The sequence below is a fragment of the Haemorhous mexicanus genome, chromosome 21, assembly GCF_027477595.1.
Source record: "Haemorhous mexicanus isolate bHaeMex1 chromosome 21, bHaeMex1.pri, whole genome shotgun sequence".
In the NCBI taxonomy this organism is placed as follows: Eukaryota; Metazoa; Chordata; class Aves; order Passeriformes; family Fringillidae; genus Haemorhous; species Haemorhous mexicanus.
Genome location: NC_082361.1, coordinates 9,557,204 through 9,577,683, shown reverse-complemented (window position 1 = coordinate 9,577,683; position 20,480 = coordinate 9,557,204). Strand labels below are relative to the sequence as shown.

The 20,480-nt window shown below is 49.8% G+C and overlaps 1 protein-coding gene across 2 annotated transcripts; it reads right to left on the bottom strand.

The window, feature by feature from the left end:
• Positions 1 to 5,637: 5,637 nt before the first annotated feature.
• On the bottom strand, positions 5,638 to 19,354 carry LOC132337061 (ectonucleoside triphosphate diphosphohydrolase 2-like). Of its 2 annotated transcripts, none has more exons than XM_059865180.1 (9): positions 19,037 to 19,354; positions 16,914 to 17,031; positions 15,271 to 15,421; positions 14,350 to 14,509; positions 12,701 to 12,928; positions 11,054 to 11,326; positions 9,647 to 9,742; positions 8,570 to 8,701; positions 5,638 to 7,358 (listed from the first exon to the last, which is right to left on the bottom strand). In XM_059865180.1, exons 1-9 carry the CDS (start codon positions 19,337 to 19,339, stop codon positions 7,131 to 7,133), a joined length of 1,689 nt encoding a protein of 562 aa, XP_059721163.1. In that variant the 5' UTR covers positions 19,340 to 19,354; the 3' UTR covers positions 5,638 to 7,130. The 2 variants fall into 2 exon arrangements, with proteins under 2 accessions (XP_059721163.1, XP_059721164.1); XM_059865181.1 differs by having other exon boundaries at positions 14,350 to 14,482.
• Positions 19,355 to 20,480: the final 1,126 nt, after the last annotated feature.

Here is a 20,480-nt window from a genome sequence, read left to right as displayed (position 1 = left end):
CATGGCTCATCCCTCACATCCACAGCCAGAATGCAGGAGGTTCATGCAGCTCCCTTTGAGATAGCTGAGTAATGCAGAGGCATTAGGGTCCAGATTTGTCCTGCTAATTACGGGCATCTATTAAATAGCATTCACACTGGAATCAGTGGAAAGGGATGGCTCAGCCCACTCCAGCTTGGAGCAGTCCTCTGACATCACCTTTCTGTTCTCTGTGATGGCGTTTGAGGTGACCAATTCCAAAAACTGCAGCATCATTTAGGTACTAAAGGCAGCCAGGATGAATCTGAATAAGACTTGCTCAAGGTTTCACACAAGGCTGTGCTAATCAGTCAAGACAGCTTTTCCTGCAGGATGTGATGCCATCTCTTCAGAGTAATGTACAAAAAGAATCCTGGCTTATTTCTGATTAAAACCAGGGAAAGTGGAGTGTGCTGCCTGTGTGGTGCTGTCTGGGGAGGCACATTCAGCATCAATTCTCTTCAGGTGTGCTCAACACAGCATTCAGAGGCACGTGTGCTCGGGAAACCCTGGAAAACCTGCCCCGAGATGGAGTGGGGGAGCCACTGCAGGGCTTGGGGGAGGTGTTCTGCTGCAAGTGCTACTGTATTTAATGCAGGTACAGGTTTGGGTTTTTTCAGCCAAGGCCAGAAAGCAAAGGCCTGTGCATTAGTGCCGTCCATGTCCTCACTGTGTGAGCAATCCTGAGCCTTTGTGCTTCCCACAGCCTCTACTCCAGCCTGCACTGCCTTTCATGTTTGGGAAGCTGCTCTGTAATGCGTGGAGTGAGCAATTGTTGCCACCCCCAGCATTCCCGGAGGGAGTGTGAGAGTGGAAATGCTCTGCTTGGTTAAGGCTCCCGTACCTGTCTGCAGAACCCAGTCGAGCAGGGCTAGGACCCTATGGAGCAACTCATCTGTGCTCTCTGAGCTTCTAGATGTTTCCCCAGGAGATTCAGCCACCTGAATATCTAAGGAAGAGGCATTTCAAATTATTTGTGCAACAGTAATTTTTGCTAATTTTAGCCCAGTCACTGAATATTTTTGTTCTTAGCTACCTGCACATCCTCAGGAAAGGACAATTCTATCTTAAATATTTTTCCATTTTTTAAATGAAATTAAGATGCCAGTACTTTTCTCTGAGAAGGAGCACAGTCAGGAATCTCCATGGAGAGTTGCTGGAGCTGCTGACCATGTCAGCCCTGGTATTTCTAACGCTGTGGCAGGCCAGCATTAATTAGTGTGTGCCAGGAGGTGAGCTGGCAAGTGCCACGGCAGGTCTGTGCCAGAACCCTGGCTCACATGGAGCATTCCTCCTGGGGTGAACCTCTCCATGGAATACTGAGTGTGAGGCAAATTCTGGGACAAAAAGCTGCACATTCCATGGTACTGCCTGAGCCAAATGCTGAAGTGTATTTCTAGTGGCCCTTGGTTTAGTGGAGAGGCTGCAGCTTGCCAGAGCAGGGAATGCTGGAAGGCAGCTGGGAGGGCAGAGAAAGGAACAGCACTGAGGTGGGATGTTTGTGGCTCCCACGTTGTGTTTTCATTGCAGACATCTGTCTCGGCTGGTATTTGATTACTTTGAAAGCTCTTCTCAAACTCTGCTGCAAGTGACAAGCAGGGAGGTTCCACCTCATTTAGGGGCAGATCCCATCTGTAAGTGCTGCATAAATTAATGCTGTAAGAGGGGTCCTAGAAAACATCAGGGCAGTGTTACATGGCCAAAGACCCTGGGTATAACCCAAAGAGAGACACAAGGAAGTTAAAACAAGTTGGAAATCACATTTCTGTTTTGCTGAATTAGATATTAGGGTTTTAAAAAACTTTTAATTGTGATTGTTTTGGTTTTGTAACTACCTGTATTGCTTTTGGCTTGGAAACAGATTTTACTGTAAACACAACTGGTTTGGACAGAGTAGGGAGGGATTTTCTTTTCACTTTTGCATATTACCTTCCCCTTCTACTGAACAAGCGTTGTCTTGTGTGTGTACAGAGCTGATCCCTCCCCTCAGCAGGCAGGCACACAGCAACTGTCATTCCTCTCTTGGTGCTTAACCAGTGAGATTGCAGCCTGTGTCTGAAACAGGATCCAGTCAAAACTGAGCCTCTACCTGGGGCTGGCAGGAGCCCAGACAGGAATCACAGAACTAATTCTGTTTCTGTAGGTAAAATCCTGAAGCTCTGAGTTAAGGGAGGGATGCTGGAGGATGAGTGTGGGTGGGAGCTGCCTCCAGAACCAGAGGGTTTTTGGTGTTGGGGTTGTTCCAGGTTTGTGGTAACACTGAAGTGAGACGTGGGTATGTGCAGGTGTTTTCTTATTCTCGTCTGATTGTTACTTCTATGGATAAACAGTCTAGTGTTCCAGAAATTACTGCTCCTATGATATTGAAGTTAAGGAGGTGAGAGGCTGCTTCCAGAGACCACTGAGTGAGAGGTGCAGTTGTGGCATTCGTGCCTAAGGGAAATCAGAATAGCTGAATGGGATCAAGCCACAGACCCCCCCAGGCCACTGTCTTGTCTCTAATGCTCTGCAGCAGTCACTAAAAAGGAACAGGGCAAACAGATATGGATGTGGCAGGTGGTTGGGGCAATTCTTTAGCCACAAGCAAGTAACTTTTTGTTTAATAGCCCCAATGGGATATTATGAATTTATCTAATCACCTTTTGCAGCCATATAAACTTATGGCATAAACAGCTTCCTGTCCTCATGAGTCCTGTGGTTTAACTGCGATTGGTGTGGAAGAAGAGCTCCTTCCATTTGGTTTGATGATTTCCACTGAGTAACTCCATTCATAAGGCCCTGAAAGTGAAACAGTCCTGGAGTGAAAGCTCTGAAGGTATGTCCCTTCAGAGCTTTCACTCTAGGACTGTGTCACATTTTCTGTGATACTGTGAGAAAAGGTAATGCTAAACCAGCTTTTACTTTGTGTAATGTTCAGCATTAATTGGCCATTTACATCTCCTTCATGTTTGAAACCTGTGAACTTTGAACATTGTTCCCATGAAGGTTCCACAGCTCTGCTGCTGTTCCTTGTCCAGTGATAAGCCTGATAGCTGTTGCCTTCTTCCACGTGGAGGACCTGTTTCTCCTGGGACTTTCCACCAAGAAGTGGTGACTAATTCGGTCATGAGGTGCACATATGGTGACACCCCTGCTGTGAACAAAAATAAGCTTTCCTTCACACAAAGTTGATTTTGTCATCCCTCTGTCTCTCTCAAACCTCCTCTTCATTCCCAGGGCACTTCTCTTCCTGGTAAGGGATTATTCTTTCTCCCTCTTGTTTCCAAAAGAGCCTTCATCCATGCTCCATGCTAGTGCCTGTCTCCCTGCATAGAGGACTTCTTCCAGTGCCATGGCTTCTTAAATCCCTGGTTGGAGTGGCTTTCACATCCCACACAGAGAGTTCCCATACTGCAGTGTCTTTCCCCTGCATCCCCCAGGTGTTCCCGGAGAAGCCTCCGTGCTAACTGATGTCATTTGTGGTCGGAGAAGCTGCTGGCTGTGTCAGAGATTTCCTCAGGCTTTCAAGGGGTGCTCTGCCAGCCTCCCTCTCGTGACTGATCCCTGGCATTGCACACTACTACTGCAGCAGTTCCTGTTCTGTGTTTGTGACTTGAACAGGAATCTGACAGCATCCCACTGCAGGAGGGCTGTGAGTATCTCACATGGGGGGAACCTGGTCACCTCAGTGTGCACTGATGTCTGCACTAAGAAAACACCAAAACACCGGGACTTGCCTGGGTTTGATGGCATTGTGAGAGGACTTTTATATTAAGCAAGCTGTGGCAAAAATTGCAGGTTTTGTGATCCCAGTATTCCTTTAGGCATGTTTTTCTTCAGTGTGTTCAGAATTAGCTCTTGAAGTAGGAGTGACAGTCCATGAGGTAGGATATAAACATCATATGGCTTCCTGCTTCTCTGGAAAGACACTCAGATACAGGATCAGAAACAGGGTAGAAGAACAACATGAAAATATACTAAATCCAGCCATCCATGAAAGGCATTCCTCTCGTCTTCTGCTGGGTTTGCTCCACAAGAGGTTGTGGATTCCAAGGCCTCAGCTTGGGTCTCTCCTACCACAGGGAGCCTGGGTGTGTCAGAATGGGAAGAAAGAAACAGCTCAGGCCCTATGGGTACTGCAGGCAACAAACTATTTCCCTCAATATTCATGGGAGTTCATTGGGACAACTCAGATGGGATGTACTGGTGAGAATCCATGGTGCTTTGGGTGCCTAAGGGACAGTTAAGACCTAATAGCCAGGGGCAGATCAGTCACCCTGTTGTGTGTCTGAAGCTAAAATAAAGAAAGTGCTTTCTGGTGTCAATTTTTTTATCTAATACTTTTATTTCCTTCTTATTGGTATTTGCTGACAGCAGCAGACCTGCAGTTGCACATGAGCAGACTTTATTATCTGCCAGAAGATCTCTGCCATGGTTCAGCCTGAGTGGGAAGTGAGGGCCCTGTATATAAACATAAAGAATTTACAGACAGTTAGAAAATCCTCATTATTTATCATTTCCACTGTTGAATTGTAACCAAAAGCCTGCAAGCATCTTTGTTTCAAAGTGAGTGAGTTCATCTAGAATCTCCTTTTAAGTAGATTTCGGCTGTCCAGGCAATCTGGGAATTTATTCTACAAGCTTATTGTGGGGCTGACATGAACAAGCTGTTCTATAGAGAGCTGGGAGGAAGGAATATGTTACCAGTATTAATCTCCATTCTTCTCATGGGTTCCCCATTTTGTTATTTTATACCTTTTTTTATAACCAAAACACCAGTTTAAAAATCCCAATCTATCTTATCATGCAGTAAAAACATCTCTAAATATTTTTATCTGTCAGAAAAAGAAGTGGTTGTGGTTTATGCATGGCAGAGCAGTGTTCATTGTCAGGGTGGCTCAAGGGGCAGGGATTTAATTCAGTGGCATGTGCAAGGCAAAAGTGAAGTGTCAGGAGGCCACGCTGAGCTCACTGCCTAATTACTTAATTATCTGTGTGGAAGTCCCAAAGCTTCTAAACAAGAGTTTGGGGAAGGTCCAGCTGACATCCTTTTCTCTTGGACCCTGTGTTCTATTCCAATTCAAGAAGGTGCAGTGACTGACAGGCCAGAGCACCCGGAGTCCAGGAGTTCCTGGCATCTCCCTGGCATATTTCCATTTCTGACAGTGGTGGGATTCTTCCTCAGCAGGTTCCAAATCTGAGCCAGGAATCCCAGAGCTCACCCCTATGCTGTCAGGTCACTGAGCCAGAGCCCTGTTAAAGTATTGCATTTCCAGGTGCAGGATGAATGAAGTCTCAGGAATTTCCCTGATATTGCTGACTCCATGATAACCTCTTTATTTTTTCTATGTCACCTTGCCTGGATGCCTCCTACCTTCTTCAGATGGTTTGAGCAAAGAACACATCAAAAGGTGTAGGCATGTCTCTCTTCAGCTAAATACCAGCAGTCAGGTTATCTGAAATCTTTTTCTTTCACTGGAAAGAAAGTGCCTTCAGGGGTTCTCATTGTGTACCCCAAAAGTACACAGCAAAACAGCTCTCGAGTAGAGGCAGCAGCAGCACTCCCGTCCTGCTCCCTGAAACACTCTGTGTTCACAATAACCCCCCTGCTTTGATCTCTTGCCAAGAAAAACACAGACAGTCTATTAAAACATCTTTAATGACATGATACAATTAAAAATATCTAACGTGCAACTCAAAGAAATGAATATGAAGCTTAAGTCTGTTTCCACAGCCCTCTAAACTTGACTGGCAGGTTCCAAATCTTCATTAACCTGAAAATGCATGAATACCCCAATATTATGGGGTGTGCATGTCCTGTGTTATCAGTTGGGAGCACAAGGGACGAATAATCAGATTTGAAAGGATTTAGGTGCCATGGTAGCTTTAAAAATCCTGCAAGGTTCACCACTGCATCTGTGAGCATTTACATTTCTGTTTAAAGTGGTCTGAAAAGCCTTGGAGACACTCATCCCTGAGGCTCTTGACAGTCTGTGTGTTTTAAGTCTCTGAAGCAGTTGTGAAGAGAGCTCTAAATGCCTTAGTCAAAGGACAGTGCTTGTGAATCGATCCCTTTTCTTCACAGTAACTCAGAATTTGTACAGCACCTCATCTTTCAGACGTGCAGAACAGACCAGATGAGCTGGAATGACTGCCAGGTCCCAGGGGAATCCTGATTATTAGATCATAAAGTAACTCTGGTCATGGTGAAATATGAAAGTGACAATTAGGAAAGCTTCTGTTCCTGAGTCTGCTCTGGTCTAAAGGGCAGTGTCAGCTGAGACACTTTCAGAGTCAGCAAGAGAAACAGGTCAGTGCAAATGAACAAACAGGTGAGCCTCAGCCCAGCATGAGCCCAGCTTTAGCAAATGTGAAATTAAATGTGTTCATTTGAGTCCTTGCTAAAGAGTTTAAATTGGCAATTTTAACCCTGTGTGGCCGTGACTCAGCTGAGAGACAAAAATTCAGCTGTGCATCTGTGCCCTTTGTTGCTCCTTTGATCCTCTGCACATTTTGTAGAGGCCAAGACTAAGAAGGACTGGTTTTGAAGGATTCCTGGTCAGCAAGGAGCGTTCATTGGAAGGGACACGTGGCCATCATCACTGACATGAAGGCACAGACAGACCAGGCAGAAAATACCTGCATTTTCCCTAGAGCATGGAAGCAGTTGGCTCTTACATTCTGGCTGTGTTTTAATGCCCCTTCAGTCTTCACTAATGGCAATACTGCAGGTATCATCTCTTGAGAGGCCACAGAAGAGGACAGAGCACATTTTTCAGACACCACCTCTTCTGATCTGACAGGATTATACAGTATTAGCTTCACAACAGCTCAGGGCCTGGCTGCTCAGAGGCATCATTTCATGTCTGACATGAGTAATCCCAGCTGTAACCCAAGGAAGAGCCATGCAGGCTGTTCTTGTTTGGAGAATGTATAGCTTGCCATCCACCAGGAATCACAGACTTCCTGTGGAGCAGGATCCATTGTCTCAAAGTACAGCAGTGCAAGTACCAGCAAGTTGCTGGGAGCCCTGCAGGAAAATCACTGCATCCTCCAGTGACTTACACCTCTGTGATTTCCATCTGGACCCTGTTAACTGTGCTCTGACAAGAGTCCTGAGTCACAGAAAGCCATCAGTCATCGAAAACGCTGCTGTTCCTGTGGCTGGAGCTGCTCTCCTTGGCCATCACTCGGTATGAGATGCGCAGGAAGGAGCCCATGAGCAGCACCACGAAGAGGATCAGGAGCAAGGACCAGACCCCTGGCTCGATGCCCTTGAGGAAGCTTGGGCTGTCCTGGGGGATGGTGCTGGTCAGACTCAGCAGGTACCCAAGAGTCCAGCCAGATGATCTGTCACCCATCTATTGAAATAAAAAGGAGAGGTCAGAAGAAAAGGAGATGGCCTGGACCCCAGTTGTGTTCCTGTGCATGGGCCCAAGGCTTTGTATGTATTATCTGAGACTGATCCAAGGATTTGGCTTGCAATGGGGAACTGTCCCACTCTGAGTGCCCTGAGTACACCAACAGGCCTTAATGGCACTTCCACCCACACCTCTGCCCATGGGCACTGGCACTCCATGTAAGCTCTGGCCTGGGCAGCCCCCTCTCTCCTGGGCTGTGCTGTAGGGGAGTGCTGTTCTCTGCTTACTGACGGGTTTTTCTAGTGGATTATAAGTCTGCATTGTGGATAGTTGTCTCTCTGGCCCTGGCTGAACCTCAGACTTATGGTTTAGGTTTCTTGTCTCTGTCTTTCCAGGCTGGGCTCCCTGGGGGTCCTCGACCTACCTCATTAGCTTGCCTTTTCTGATGGTCACTACTTGGCCCTGCTCAGTGGGACCATGGCTGTGATTGTCAGTTGGGAAGAGGTCTGGGAACAGTCTTTCTTTTCTTTTGTGAAGGGAATGACCTGAATCAAATCCCCCTGTCCTTAGGGCCTCCCGGTCCTGGAGCAATTTCAGACCTTATTAGAGATTAGGTTAGATTATTAGGTATTAGGAAGAAATACTTCTCTGGGAGGGTGATGAGGCCTTGCACAGGTTGTCCAGAGAAGCTGTGGCTACCCCTGCATCCCTGGAAGTGTCCAAGGCCAGGTTGGATGGGGCTTGGAGATAGTGGAAGGTGTCCCTGGCCAAGGCAGGGGTGGAATGAGAAGAGCTTTAAGATTCCTTCCAATCCAAAACCAGTCTAGGATTCTATGATGGTGAGGTATTTATCAACCCTCATGAGTATAAAGGTGGTTGCAAAAAGGTAGGGAAGCACCTTTTGGCTCAGGAAATGTTACCAGCAGTTTGTCCTTAGCATTCAGTGGAGATCAAGCTGTGCTTCCTTCCCTGTCAACACAGATTTCTAAAGATAGTGCTGATCCAGAGAAGATTTTTGACCCATGTGTTTTTCAGAGAGGACAAGTGTCATCTCTGGCTGGTTTTCTTGTTTATCACAACTGTGAATCCATTTTACAAAACTGCCCTGCTGGAGAAGCCCAGCTGGTTAGGGCCTGTCAGTGTGGGAACAGGCTGGCTGTGCTGGGACTAGCCCTCCTGGTCACTGGGAGCACTGTGCTGTAGGAACTGACCTTCTGGAATGCAGTCCAAGCAGGCCAGTCAAAGTCAAGTGTGTATCCTCTTGTACTGAGATGGAAGATGAATGCAGACACAGTGCAATAATCAACAAGTGTATCCAGGCTTGCCTGGGACTCCCTCATCAGCTGGTGCCATTTCCAGAACAAAACAAAACAAAAAGATGGGGGAGAAAAAGAAAAGAAGTAAATACTCAATAGCTGAATTTCAGACCTGCTACAGCATCTCCTTTGCTGTTCTGAAACTCACTATGGGACTGGAGGAGGGATTTGTGTCCTGTGCAGACTGAAACCACATTTCCTGCACTCACTGGGCTGTGGGGTAGAAATCCATGTCATCTCTTACTTTGCTTCCATCTTCCTAAGCCAGATCCAAGAGCAGCAGGACTGACAGCCAGGTTGCCCTGCTGGTGAGTTGCTTGGTAGGATTGATTCCCTGCTCTCTAATGAGGTTCAGCTGATGCTGCAGCCTTTCTCCCAGCTAGAACATTGGGATCTTTCTCCTCCTTCTGGAAGAGAATGCTTTAGGGGACTGCTTATGGCTCATTAACAAAGCTGGAGAAATTGCCCCATTTGAATGCTCCATCAGTGTAAATGCAAATGAGGGTGATCTCATAAACACCAACTCAGGGAAAGAAGTGACAAAGTCCCTCTGGCTTGGGCTCCGTAGGCCCAGGTGAAATGGGAGCAACCCTGGAGTCTGAGTGTCCCTTGCACTTAAGGACAGAAGGATAACAGAAAGACCAAGGTGATGTGCAGGAGTGAGTACACAAACTTCCTGTTTACTCCTTAAAATACTCTAAAAGGTATTTGTGGCTTTTCATTTAATTAGGGCCAGGTGTTACCAGCAGCAGCTGGGATTTGAGAGAAAAATAAGTGGAGCCTGTTTCCTCAAATTAAAAAAAAAAAAAAAGCCCCACAAAAAACCAAAACCCACAAAATCCAGACAAATCCAAATTTTTCCCTGAGGGAGCCAGTAAGTTACAGCTCTGACAGTCTGACCCCTGAGGGCTTTTGCAGCAAACTCTTCCTTGCTTCCCACCCTCCCTGCACACCAAGTTACTCCACAGTTACCTCTTTGACAGACATCCCACACAGCCTCTGGACAGCCTGACCCAAGTCAGGAGAAGGTGCAGCTCCTCTCAGGAAGTCCATGGCCTCAGAAACCACCTGCAACAGCAGCAGAAATAATCATCAGGTGGAACTATGCCCTGTGTCCTTGCACTGCACACCAGAAACTGCCCTAGGGAAGTGAGGGGTAGTGGCTGAGCATTGCCAGGGTGCCCTTGGTGTGCAGGGTTGGTTCCAGTGCCTTGGAAGGGCTCAAGAGACATGAGCAGAGCTGTTGCTGTCTGGAGATGGAAACAGGTCTGTTCCCAGTGTGCATCCAGCAGCCTTTCTGGCCCTAGCTGGATAAGTAGACTGGTCATAGAATAAAAAAATCACATTGGTTGCAGCAGATGTCTCAAATCAAGTTCAACCATTAATCCAGCACTGCCAAACCCACCACTAAACAATGTCCCCAAGTGCCACATCCTACACAGCTTTTAAATCCCTCCAGGGATGGTGATTCCACCACTGCCCTGGGCAGCTCATGCCAGGGCTTGACAATCCTTTTGGTGAAGGAATTTTCCCTAATATCCAGTCTAAACCTCTTCTAGCACAGCTTGAGACTGTTCCCTCTCCTCCTGTCCCTGTTCCCTGGGAGCACAGCCTGACCCCCCCCCCCATCTGTCCCCTCCTGTCAGGAGTTGTGCAGAGCCACAAGAGCCCCCTGAGCCTCCTTTTCTCCAGGCTGAGCCCCTTCCCAGCTCCCTCAGCCTCTCCTGGGGATCCAACCCCTTCCCTGGGCATGCTCCTGCCCCTCAATGTCCTTCTTGCAGCAAGGGGCCCAAAACTGAGCACAATATTCATGGTGTAACCTCACCAGTGCTGAGGACTGGGAGGTGATCCCAATGCTCCTCGGCACCATGTCCATAGGAGACTCAGGAGCTGGGGAAATTTCCAGTTACCCTCCCTGGAAATGCCCTCAGCTTGTCCTAGGATCTTGAACTGCTCCTGACTTAGTCCAATGACTTTGGCCACTAAGCTCAGGTTCTCAGGTAGAAGGGTGCTTGTGGTGGTGCAGCATGAGCAGAAGTTTGTAAGAGGGGGGTAGAGGATCTCCAGCTTTACCACAGACCTGCTGTGGGAGGACCTGCTCAGCACACAGCTCCTGACTGTCCCATCCCTGCTGGCTCCATGGAGCCCTAGAGTTGGTCTCAGCAGCAGACACTGAGGAGACACTGATGAAAAAAGCTCCCCCACAGTCCCTGTGGGAAGCCCGTGGTCCATGTTTGAACAGCTGTGTGGCAATGAGGGGGAGAGGGCAGGAGTGTCATGGTCTGGATGTATTCTCACTGTACTGATTAATGGTCAAAGTGGTCCCATTTCATGGGTTCCTCATGCCATTTGCTTACCCCAGTGTAAATGAGAACTCACCAGAAGCCTGGTCTGAAGGGGCTTGAGACCACTGCTGAGGGAATGCTTGAAGAAGCTGCAGGAAGAGGAAGAGTTGAGCAGGCTTTGCACGAGGTTCATGCAGGCTGTGAGATTGCTGGAGCCCGTGATGTTGAAGACCTCCTTGGGGCCAGGGATGTCCTGTGTGTCATCACTGGCAGCACAAGGCCCAGCATGCACCGATTGCCACTGCACCTCCTGGGAGTAGGTGAGGGGCCAGCAGGGATTGGACACGGTTTTAGCACTTCTCTGATCCTGGAGGCAGAATAAAACAAGGACAGAGGCAGCAAGACAGGACAGTGGCATCCCAGGGCTTCACAGAGGAAGACAGAATGTAACATGGTTAGGAACAGCTCTCCCCAGGCACCACAGGCTGTGAAAGCTTTGCCAAATCTTATGGCATTGAGTCAACCACGAGGCCCAGACAGGTCCTAGCTCCTGCTGAGCTCAGAGCCAGTGACTGGACCTGCTGAGAGGTGATGAGTCCCAGCCCTACCACCTTCCCTTAGAGCACAAATAACATTTCATGCATCCTGTGCTCTTTCCAGTTGCAAGAAGGAGGCTGTTCTGATCTGCCTTCCAGATGGTTCTGCCCCACAAGAATCAGTGGTTCTTATCTCTAGAAATTTAGCACTCTAACTGTGGTAAAGCTGGTGTCCAGTGTGTGACATTCAGGTCTTAAATAAGAGCAAGTGGGGTTTATAGGGAGGAAAGTGAATGGGCAAGGAGCAGTTAATTCCTGAAAAACACAGTTTTGATGAGGACTACAGTGATTCTTGAGTTTGTACCATCCTACACCACTCTTTTCCTCCGCCCCATTCCCCAAGTGAAATAAAGTTTGGAAGAACCAAAACACTGGCATGTTTTCAAAATGAAATATTCCTCTTTTAAAGATGCTTCAGGGTTAAAGTCAGCAAAGGAACACCCCAAATGGAAGGTCCCAGTTGGTTCCTGGGTTCTCCCATTCTAGGATGGAGGAGCAGTTCCTGGGAGCCAAGGCAAGCCTTGTCTCTTCTCACCCTGAAGGTGATGTTGGCACCTCTGAAGAGCAATTTTTTGCTTGTGTGTGTTAAATAGGAGCCAAATAGAACCTGTAAGTAGGAAGCCCTTGAATTGGTGTGTCCGCTTGGAGGGAAAGTTTTACAAATGCACTGTTTTTTTTTAATATATACAAACAGCCTCTACTAAAAGAGGGATTGACTGTAAAGTGATCGACACTTTGCCCATTTCCACACCTTGTGCAGCTGCCATTTGGTGGTGTTGTGCCCCTGAGCAGACATTCACCTGGATGAGTACAGAGAGCAGGCACTCACACTCACCTGGATGAGCAGAGAGAGCAGGCACTCACACTCACCTGGATGAGCAGAGAGAGCAGACACTCACACTCACCTGGATGAGCACAGAGAATAGACACTCCCACTCACCTGGATGAGCAGAGAGAACAGGCACTCACACTCACCTGGATGAGCAGAGAGAGCAGGCACTCACACTCACCTGGATGGGCAGAGAGAGCAGACACTCCCACTCACCTGGATGAGCACAGAGAATAGACACTCACACTCACACTCCCACTCACCTGGATGAGCACAGAGAATAGACACTCACACTCACACTCACACTCCCACTCACCTGGATGAGCACAGAGAGCAGCCTGCTGCGGAGCTGCTCCATGCTGTGGCAGGGGCACTGGTGGGTGTGTACCCTGTGTGTCTTCCCATAGAGCTGCAGCCTCACTCCCTCCTCTGGGGCCTGCTTCTCTTTTTCCAGCTCGGAAGTGAGCATTGCTGAGGTTCTTCCCACAGACAGGACTCCTGCCATCCCCTTCCTGGAGGGGACCAACTGTCCTTGCCAGTCATACTGACCCAAAAAGAACAAGAGAGGTCAGTCCTTAAGACTTCTGCATCTCAGTCACAGCCAAGTGGCAGCATTAGTGCACAGAGAGAGAAAGCAGCTCGATGGTGCCCACAGCTCAACACTTTTTTGCCCACAGGACATGAATGCTGAACCAATGGCTTTGGAGGGAACAGAGGAGCCAGTGTACAGACACTGCCACCTGCACAGAGCCTTCCCACAGCCTGTGGGGACAAGCAGGGCTGCCCAGCCTGGCTGGCTGCACTAGGCAGTGGTCCCAGCAGGCAGAGGAAGGGAACGGTGGAGAGGGTGGTGGGGAGTGGCAGGGATGTTTCCAAGAGGGCAGATACAGGTTTCAAGTGCTGCCCTGATACTAAAGTGATCCTTCTGTCAGAAGAACCCTGTGGTATCATCTCCTGCAGTCCTGCAGAACTGACTTTGGCAATGCTGAAGTTTGTAGCACAGGCAGGAGACTTTACATGGGGTAAACACTCTGTGCCGTGCTGGAGGAGGCTGTCAACAGGTCTGACAATTCCCTAACCAGCGTGTGCTTGCTTCTGGTTATCAGAGCTGCTTTTCACATCCCTGATGAGGAATATGTCACTCTAACCCACCTTTCTCTTGCCCTCTGAGTTGTTTCTGAGACCCTTTGGCTTGAGAAGTTATGGGTGAAACAGGAAAACTGAAATGATTTTCTTTTTGTTTAACAAGTGCCTTCTAAATACACAGCAGGCCTCCCTGGTGTCTCATTGAGAGAGGTTTTGCTTTGGCAGCAGCAGAATCTGCTTCTCTACCATCCATAAGACTCCCCATGGGCCAGCTGGACTTCTGTGGGAATCCCACAGCACAAACAGCAACTCCTGTTTGACAGAGGCACTGAGCTACAGCTGCAGTGGAGTTCTTGGTGATGCCCCATGGCCAGGCTATGTAACGTCATCCACATGAGCATCCTGGATGTGCTGGCCAGGAAGCCCCATGTCTGATAGGGCAACTGCATGGATGTGTTCATGGAAGGCCAGAGCAAAGATTTGGTTCTTCAGCCTAGTTATGACCATGGAACCACAGAATGGTTTGGGCTGGGAGGAATATTAAAGCTCACTTCATTCCAACCCCCTGCAATGGGCAGGGACACCCTCCACTATCCCAGGCTGCTCCAAGCTCTGTCCAACGTGGCTTTGGACACTTCATGGGATGGGGGGATGGAGCAGCCACAGCTGCTCTGGGCACCCTGTGCCAGGGTCTCACCTCCTCATCTCAACCAGCTGGTGCTGGATCTAAGCTGCCTCCTCTGAAAGGCAGTGGAAGTTGTGCTGAAGCATTGTTTTAAGTAGAGGGGTTCACCCATCCCACCACTTGTCTCTGTGGCTGTCTCTTAACAGGAGCTGCTTAGCCCAGCTCTGTGTGCCCCAGGGAGAATCATCCTTTACCTTGAAGAAGTTCTCCAGGATGTAGTTAACAGCAACCCAATTGAATGCTTCTTCCTCTGGGCTGGACAGGATCTGTGCCCCTTGAAATCTGAAGGGGGATGACTTCAGGGTGCCAGTCAGAGCTGCAAGGAGACTGTCAGAGAGGATGGGATGGGTGAGGCTAAACACAAAAGAAAAAGAAGGCACATTTGATGTTACAGGACCATACCAGGAGCTGCCTGCAGTGGGGGCACACTGCAGAGCTTCTGCTGTGCTCCCTACTTGGGTAGTAGCCCAGAGACACAGTGACAATCCCATGCCTGCTGCTGCTTCCCTCTCCCCTCACATGGCACCGGGGGCAAGATCAGCAGAGGGCTGATTTGAACAATTGTGCCACTGTTTAAGAGTTTAAGACCTTAGTACCCTCTGTCACTGAGGAAATCCTCGGCCCTATCCCACTGGCCTGGTCCCCTCCAGACCTTACTTTTCCCCAGTGTCTAAAAGGAGGTAAATGTCCCAGTAATGTGGTGACTGAGAAGAGGGTCCACAAGAGTGTGTGATAAGGGGAACCTCCCCACCACCATTTCCAGTGTGCTGACAAGAAGCACTCCTGCAGCCCACGTGGGCTGTCACACAAACTGAAACCACTTGAGCTTCCAGACTGATGGGTGTTTCCCCAAGCACTAATTGTGAAAGTGTAATTGTGAAGGAGACACTGCCAGCCTGGCAGCACTTGCAGGACTGTCATCCTCATGGCTGCCTGGGGCGACACATGGAGACACAGCCATGCCATGCTCCTCTCCTCAGGGCCTGAGGAAGGTTTACCTGGCTAGCACATTAGGGATGGCTCACCCTGCAGAGCAGCCAGGGTGAGATGCCTGTTGCAGAATGATCCCGTGATGTGTGCTGATCCCTGGGTGTGGGTTTGCAACATTCACTCACTTCAGCTGCCTCATGCTGGCAGTGGCTCCCAAGTACAGGGGGGTTTGGCTGTGCTGCTCTGCTGGGATCTCCTTCTGGGCCCAGTTCAAACATGGCTCCAAACTCTTCCCAGCTTTCTGAGGAGAATCTGAGTAGCTGGAGACTCCTGGACCTGAGGAACAGAATGGAATTTCAAGGGAAGTTATGGGAGAACTGTGAGAGCTGTTACCCCAGAGATTGCTATCCTAGGACATGGTTAAGACAGAACCTGTCACAGGTGGAATGAAGAAGGTCTTCCAGGTATTCATCCTGCTAAAATATGGAACTGGGACCAAAATGTGCATTGAAATCCCAAATTACACTAAGACTACCTTAGCTCTGCAGCTGAGACATCTATACCAGCCACATGACTGCTGCAACAGCTGAGGCTGTCTCAGCCCACAGAGGAAGAAATGTGGCTTTAGTTGCTATAGAAATAAGCAAAGGACACACAGAGGCTGATGTGTCACCTCTGTCCTCCAGCCACCGAGCCCCTGCTGGCAAGCAAGACACCCCTGCCCTAGAGGAAGCCAGGGCTCTGCAGAGGGAAGCTGTGTGCCAGCCTTGACTCATTTTTCCAGCAAGTCAGTGGGGTATTAAATGTTGGTTTTGAACTACTACCCAGGAGGAGTCTCCCTTCTCCATTCTCCTGATTCCCTCAGCAGGTGCTTTGCTCTCTGTGGCTGTGCTGCCATGCAGGCAGGGCCACTCACACCTGGGATCCAGACCTGCCTGGGCCTCTTGTGCTGCTGCTGGCAGCAAACTGCCTCACAGAGCTGCTGCTTAACCTAGCCACTGAATGAGGGACACAAACAAGGTTTCAAGGAGCCCTTCTTGCACCTTCTGTGTGTGATTTGTGTAGTTTACAGCCTGCAAGGGCACAAACCCTGTTCCCTGCTTGCTGTGCAGCTGCCCTCCCACAGTACACTGCTACTGAGGGCTCAGTCCTTCCCATCCCACTACAACCAGGCTTTAACATCAAAGCAAGATTAGGAGATAGGGAAGGAAAACCCCATGCATTAATGCATGAAACCCTCTCAGCTGGCATTGGCAGGGCCAAACTGATTCAAATTTGTGAGGAAAACCCCCAAATTCTCTGAAATGGGACACCTAAAGGCAAGGTGAACTCATACTTGTGCTATCAAATGCCATATAGGGGATTGGAGTCTTTTCAGCTCTGTTGTCCTGGAGCTGCCCCACTCACTGCCCAGGACACAGTCAGGAGGAGGCAGAAGATACTAGGACTCATCCTGCAGTCAGATTTGTCTCCATTGCTGTTCACTGCCTCTCCTGGGTGAGAAGGTCCAGCAACCTTGGCTCTACCACTGATCTATGTGGGCATGAGGACAAGCCACATCTTCTCTGCATGCTTCCCTGCCTGCAGCAGCCCCAAAATCCTGACACTGCTACTGCCAAGTGCCTGATGTCCAGCTGTGTGTGCCTAAATCTGCCCAGTGGAGAAGAGCCATGCTGAAAATAAGCAACTTGTGCTTCACCATTTCTGTGCACAGCTGGGTGGTGCAGGAGCCAAGGAATTTATGGCACTGGTCCATGCACAGGTCTCTGTTTTTCCATCCATCCCATGGCAGTCTCACAGACCACTGAGCAGGAAATGGGCACCTTACCTTGCACAGGACAGGAACTGCATCCTCTGATCACCCCAGTCTTGTTTGCCTTGGTGGTTGTCCACTGGTAGATGAAGAGGATGGTGCGGGATGGGCCAGCATCCAGAACAATGCCATACTGGAAAAACCCCAGAACATTCTACTGAATGCATGCTGACTGGTATTGTAGGGTTGCCCAGCACATACAGGTATTCTGGGTGACCCCTGGGCCTGCACTGCAGTGTTTGAGTTTGCTTGTTACATTCAAAGAGCAGGCGAAGCCAGAAGATTATGAGGATTTGCAGGGAACCATCTGCATTTCTGAATATATATGAGGAACAGCAGGAGTGGAGAAACGCCCAGAAATACATCAGCCCTACAGTGGCATGTGCTGGAGCTGCTCCTGAAACCAGGCAGAGGGCTTCCCCTGAGAGCTGAGCCACCTGGAGCTCAGGAAAAACAGGTCCTAAAGCAGTGGGAGATGGCACTGTATGAGTTCTCCACTGATTCTGGGTCTCAAACTGCTGATTGGTTTGCTCAAGCTTTTGTGCAGGGATTGGAGGGCTCGCTTGTCACAGGAGCCCAGGACTCCTGTGTCTCTTTGATGTCCCACTGCAGTGATGGAGTGACACAGGCTAGGTTTGCCCTGATGTGTGCAGAGCTGTGGGAGCTGCAGCAACCAGCACAGACACTGTACAGCACAGCAGCCCTCAGAGACAGAGATGATGTCTTGGCAGGAAGAGCAGCAGCAGTGGACATGAGCAGTTCAGCCCCTTGTCCCCTGGCAGCTCTGCTATTGCCCAAGCCAAGGTCTCTCTGTCTCTTTGTCCCCAGTGTTTGTCTGTTTGCTGCTGACCCAGCCTTGCTGCTCCCAGTATATGGGGATGAGCAAGTGAGCCACTGGACTACCCTGCAGCACACCTCTGGATGTCCCCACACCCAAAATAGCCCCAGAGCTAGCTTAGGGCTCCTCTGCTCCTATTACATGACCCCAGTTTGGGATATCTCCTACCCAGCCAGGAAGGAAACTCATGAGCTGCATGGTAGTGTGTGGTCGGAGCTGGATCTCACACACAAATAGAGCTGTGACGAGTGGGAGGAGAAACCTCCTGAGAGGTTGATGTTAATGCCACCAGAAGGGTTTCAGCACCAGACTGAGCTGGCTGCAGCCTCTCAGTGAGGCTGGCTGCCTGCTGCCCTCCTGGAGCTCCCAGTTGCACCAGTCCTGACACCCAGGCCAGGGGCTGGCGGGGCTGGGCTGGAGCAGCAATGCGGAAGGAACTGGAACTCCCTGCCCGAGCCTGCTGGCACCCTCCCACACCAGTGACAGCTCGGATTTCTAGCAGGGACATGTTGGCTGCTGCAGAAGAGGAAGAAAGGAATGGCATTGGTGGAGAAACATGGGTTTTTTTTCCTCCCTCAGAAAATTAGAGGCTGCTGCTGGGAGCGCAAGGGAGAAGGGGAGGGATCACCACATTTATGCCCAGCTCAACACGAGGAAAGGACAGAACAAGGAGCAATAAGGGGGTTTAAATCCACTTTTGGTTTTAAGAGGAACATGGAGGAGGGGTGCTATCTCTAAACATGCAGGATAGCCTCCTTCTGTTGGGTGAAACCATGGTGTGCCACTGAACTCAGCAACGGGAGCATTAAGAGACAGAGCAGGTGGGCATTAATCCCCCCAGACCCGACCCAGCTGCGAGGAGCCCACTGGCTCTTTGATTGAAATCAAGGTAGGACCAAAGAGAAGAAGGCGTGATAGCCAATTTGTTTTTAGGACAGAAACAGCAGTTCAGGGGCACATTCCTACTGACGTTTGAGAGGGACCTAGCACTTCCCTGCACTGACACCACTGGTTCCTTGTTGCTCTGGGACAGCTCCTGCCATGGGCTGTCTCCCCTCAGCCTGTCCTAAGCATCTCCACTGATCCATGGACCATATCCAGCCTGTATTCCCTGGCCAATCAAAGGGTTGGGCTTGTTTCTGGTTTGAAAACCTAGAGCATGTTAAAAGATGCCAACCTGTCCTGACAGTCTTGTCCCAGTTCCCTCCTCGGTTTGTAAGCAGCTCAATAATAAAATAATGTCAAAAGCAACAAACCAGCCCAGCTTAGCTGGCTGTCTCCCCCCTTGGAGAGCCCTTACCTTGGTCCTGAGTGGGGCCAGGGGCACATCTTTGGTGGAGACACAGAGCAGCACGATGCCCGTCAGTCCCGCTAGGATCACCAGCCAGGGGGGCAGCAGCTCACGCCAAGACATGAAGAGTGTTCTCCTCTCCCCGAAGAGGAAGCAGCGCAGCAGCAAACCGGCTGCTTCTACAACCTTTAAAAAGAGCAGAAAGGCGTGGCCGGGGCCAGGCTCAGAGTTCAGCCCAGCCCCAAGCCACAGGGACCACAGGTAGCGTGGGCCTGGCTGTGATGTGTCAGGCTGCTCTGCTTTCCCTTCCATCCCTGCTGCCCAGAAATAACAGGAGGGCTCCGTGCCCGTCCCAGGCGAGCTGTGCAACGGCACCGCTGCAACCTCGAAACTGCCCCAGGCAGCGGGGCTGAGGTAAACACAAATGTGGGCTTAACTCAGCTGGGTAATAAGCAGAAAGCAGCCAAAACTCACCCCTTTGGTATTCCACGTCTGGCAGTGTGAGCTTCTGCATTGGAAGTGGGGAAACTGCTTGTCACTGGATTTACTTTATTTCTGAGGGCTTGAGCCCCCCTTCCTGACAGCATCCCTATGGAAAATAACCAAGGCTCAGGCTTTATGAAATACACGCCTGCTTTCTCCTGACGGTGCCACAAAGTCTCATCCCTGCAAATGGAAATGTGAAGACATCTCCGTGGCTGCTCACACTGAGGCATTTGGCTGATTGCTCATGTCCACGGACTGGTCATGGATCTGAAAATCAAACCAGGAATGGGGAAATTCCACTTCTCTGTTTTTGGTGACGTTTCCTCTTTTCATTGCTATCTGCCCATGATCATCTCAGAGGGAAGCCTCAGACACCCCCAGGAACCCCGAGTTTTGCTGCACAGGAACATGGAATCACAGAATCTTCTGAGCTGGAAGTGACCCACAAGGATTGAGTCCAGCCCCTGGCCCTGCATAGGAACATGGAATCACAGAATCTCCTGGGTTGGAAGTGACCCACAAGGATTGAGTCCAGCCCCTGGCCCTGCACAGGACACCCAATGAGTCCCACCATGTGGAAGCTCCTGGAGCAGGTCCTGTGGAGAGCTGCTCAGTTGCTCAAGGTTCTGGAACATTTCTCTTGCAAGGAAAGGCTGAGGGAGCTGGGCCTGTTCAGCCTGGAGAAGAGATAGCCCAGAGGGGACCTCACTGATGTGTATGAGTGTCTAAAGGGCAGTGTCAGAGCATGGACCAGACTCTGCTGTCCCAGCAGTGGACAAGAGGCAGCCACTGACACACAGGGAGTTCCACCTAAACATGGGGAAGAATTTCTTTCCTGTGTGGGTGACCAAGCACTGAACAGGCAGCCCAGTGAGGGTGTGGAGTGTCCCTCGCTGGAGATATCCCAGAACCGTCTGCACACGACCCTGTGCCGTGTGCTCTGGGATGACCCTGCTTGGAAAGGAAG

Coding starts and splice junctions, on each gene's coding strand:
- LOC132337061 (XM_059865180.1), bottom strand. CDS start 19,339: ATGGAAGGGAAAGCAGAGCAGCCTGACACATCACAGCCAGGCCCACGC. Junction 14,510..15,270: donor GCCAGCATGAGGCAGCTGAA/GTGAGTGAATGT, acceptor TTTTGTGTTTAG/CCTCACCCATCCCATCCTCT. Junction 8,702..9,646: donor GTGGGATGTCTGTCAAAGAG/GTAACTGTGGAG, acceptor AAATGGCACCAG/CTGATGAGGGAGTCCCAGGC.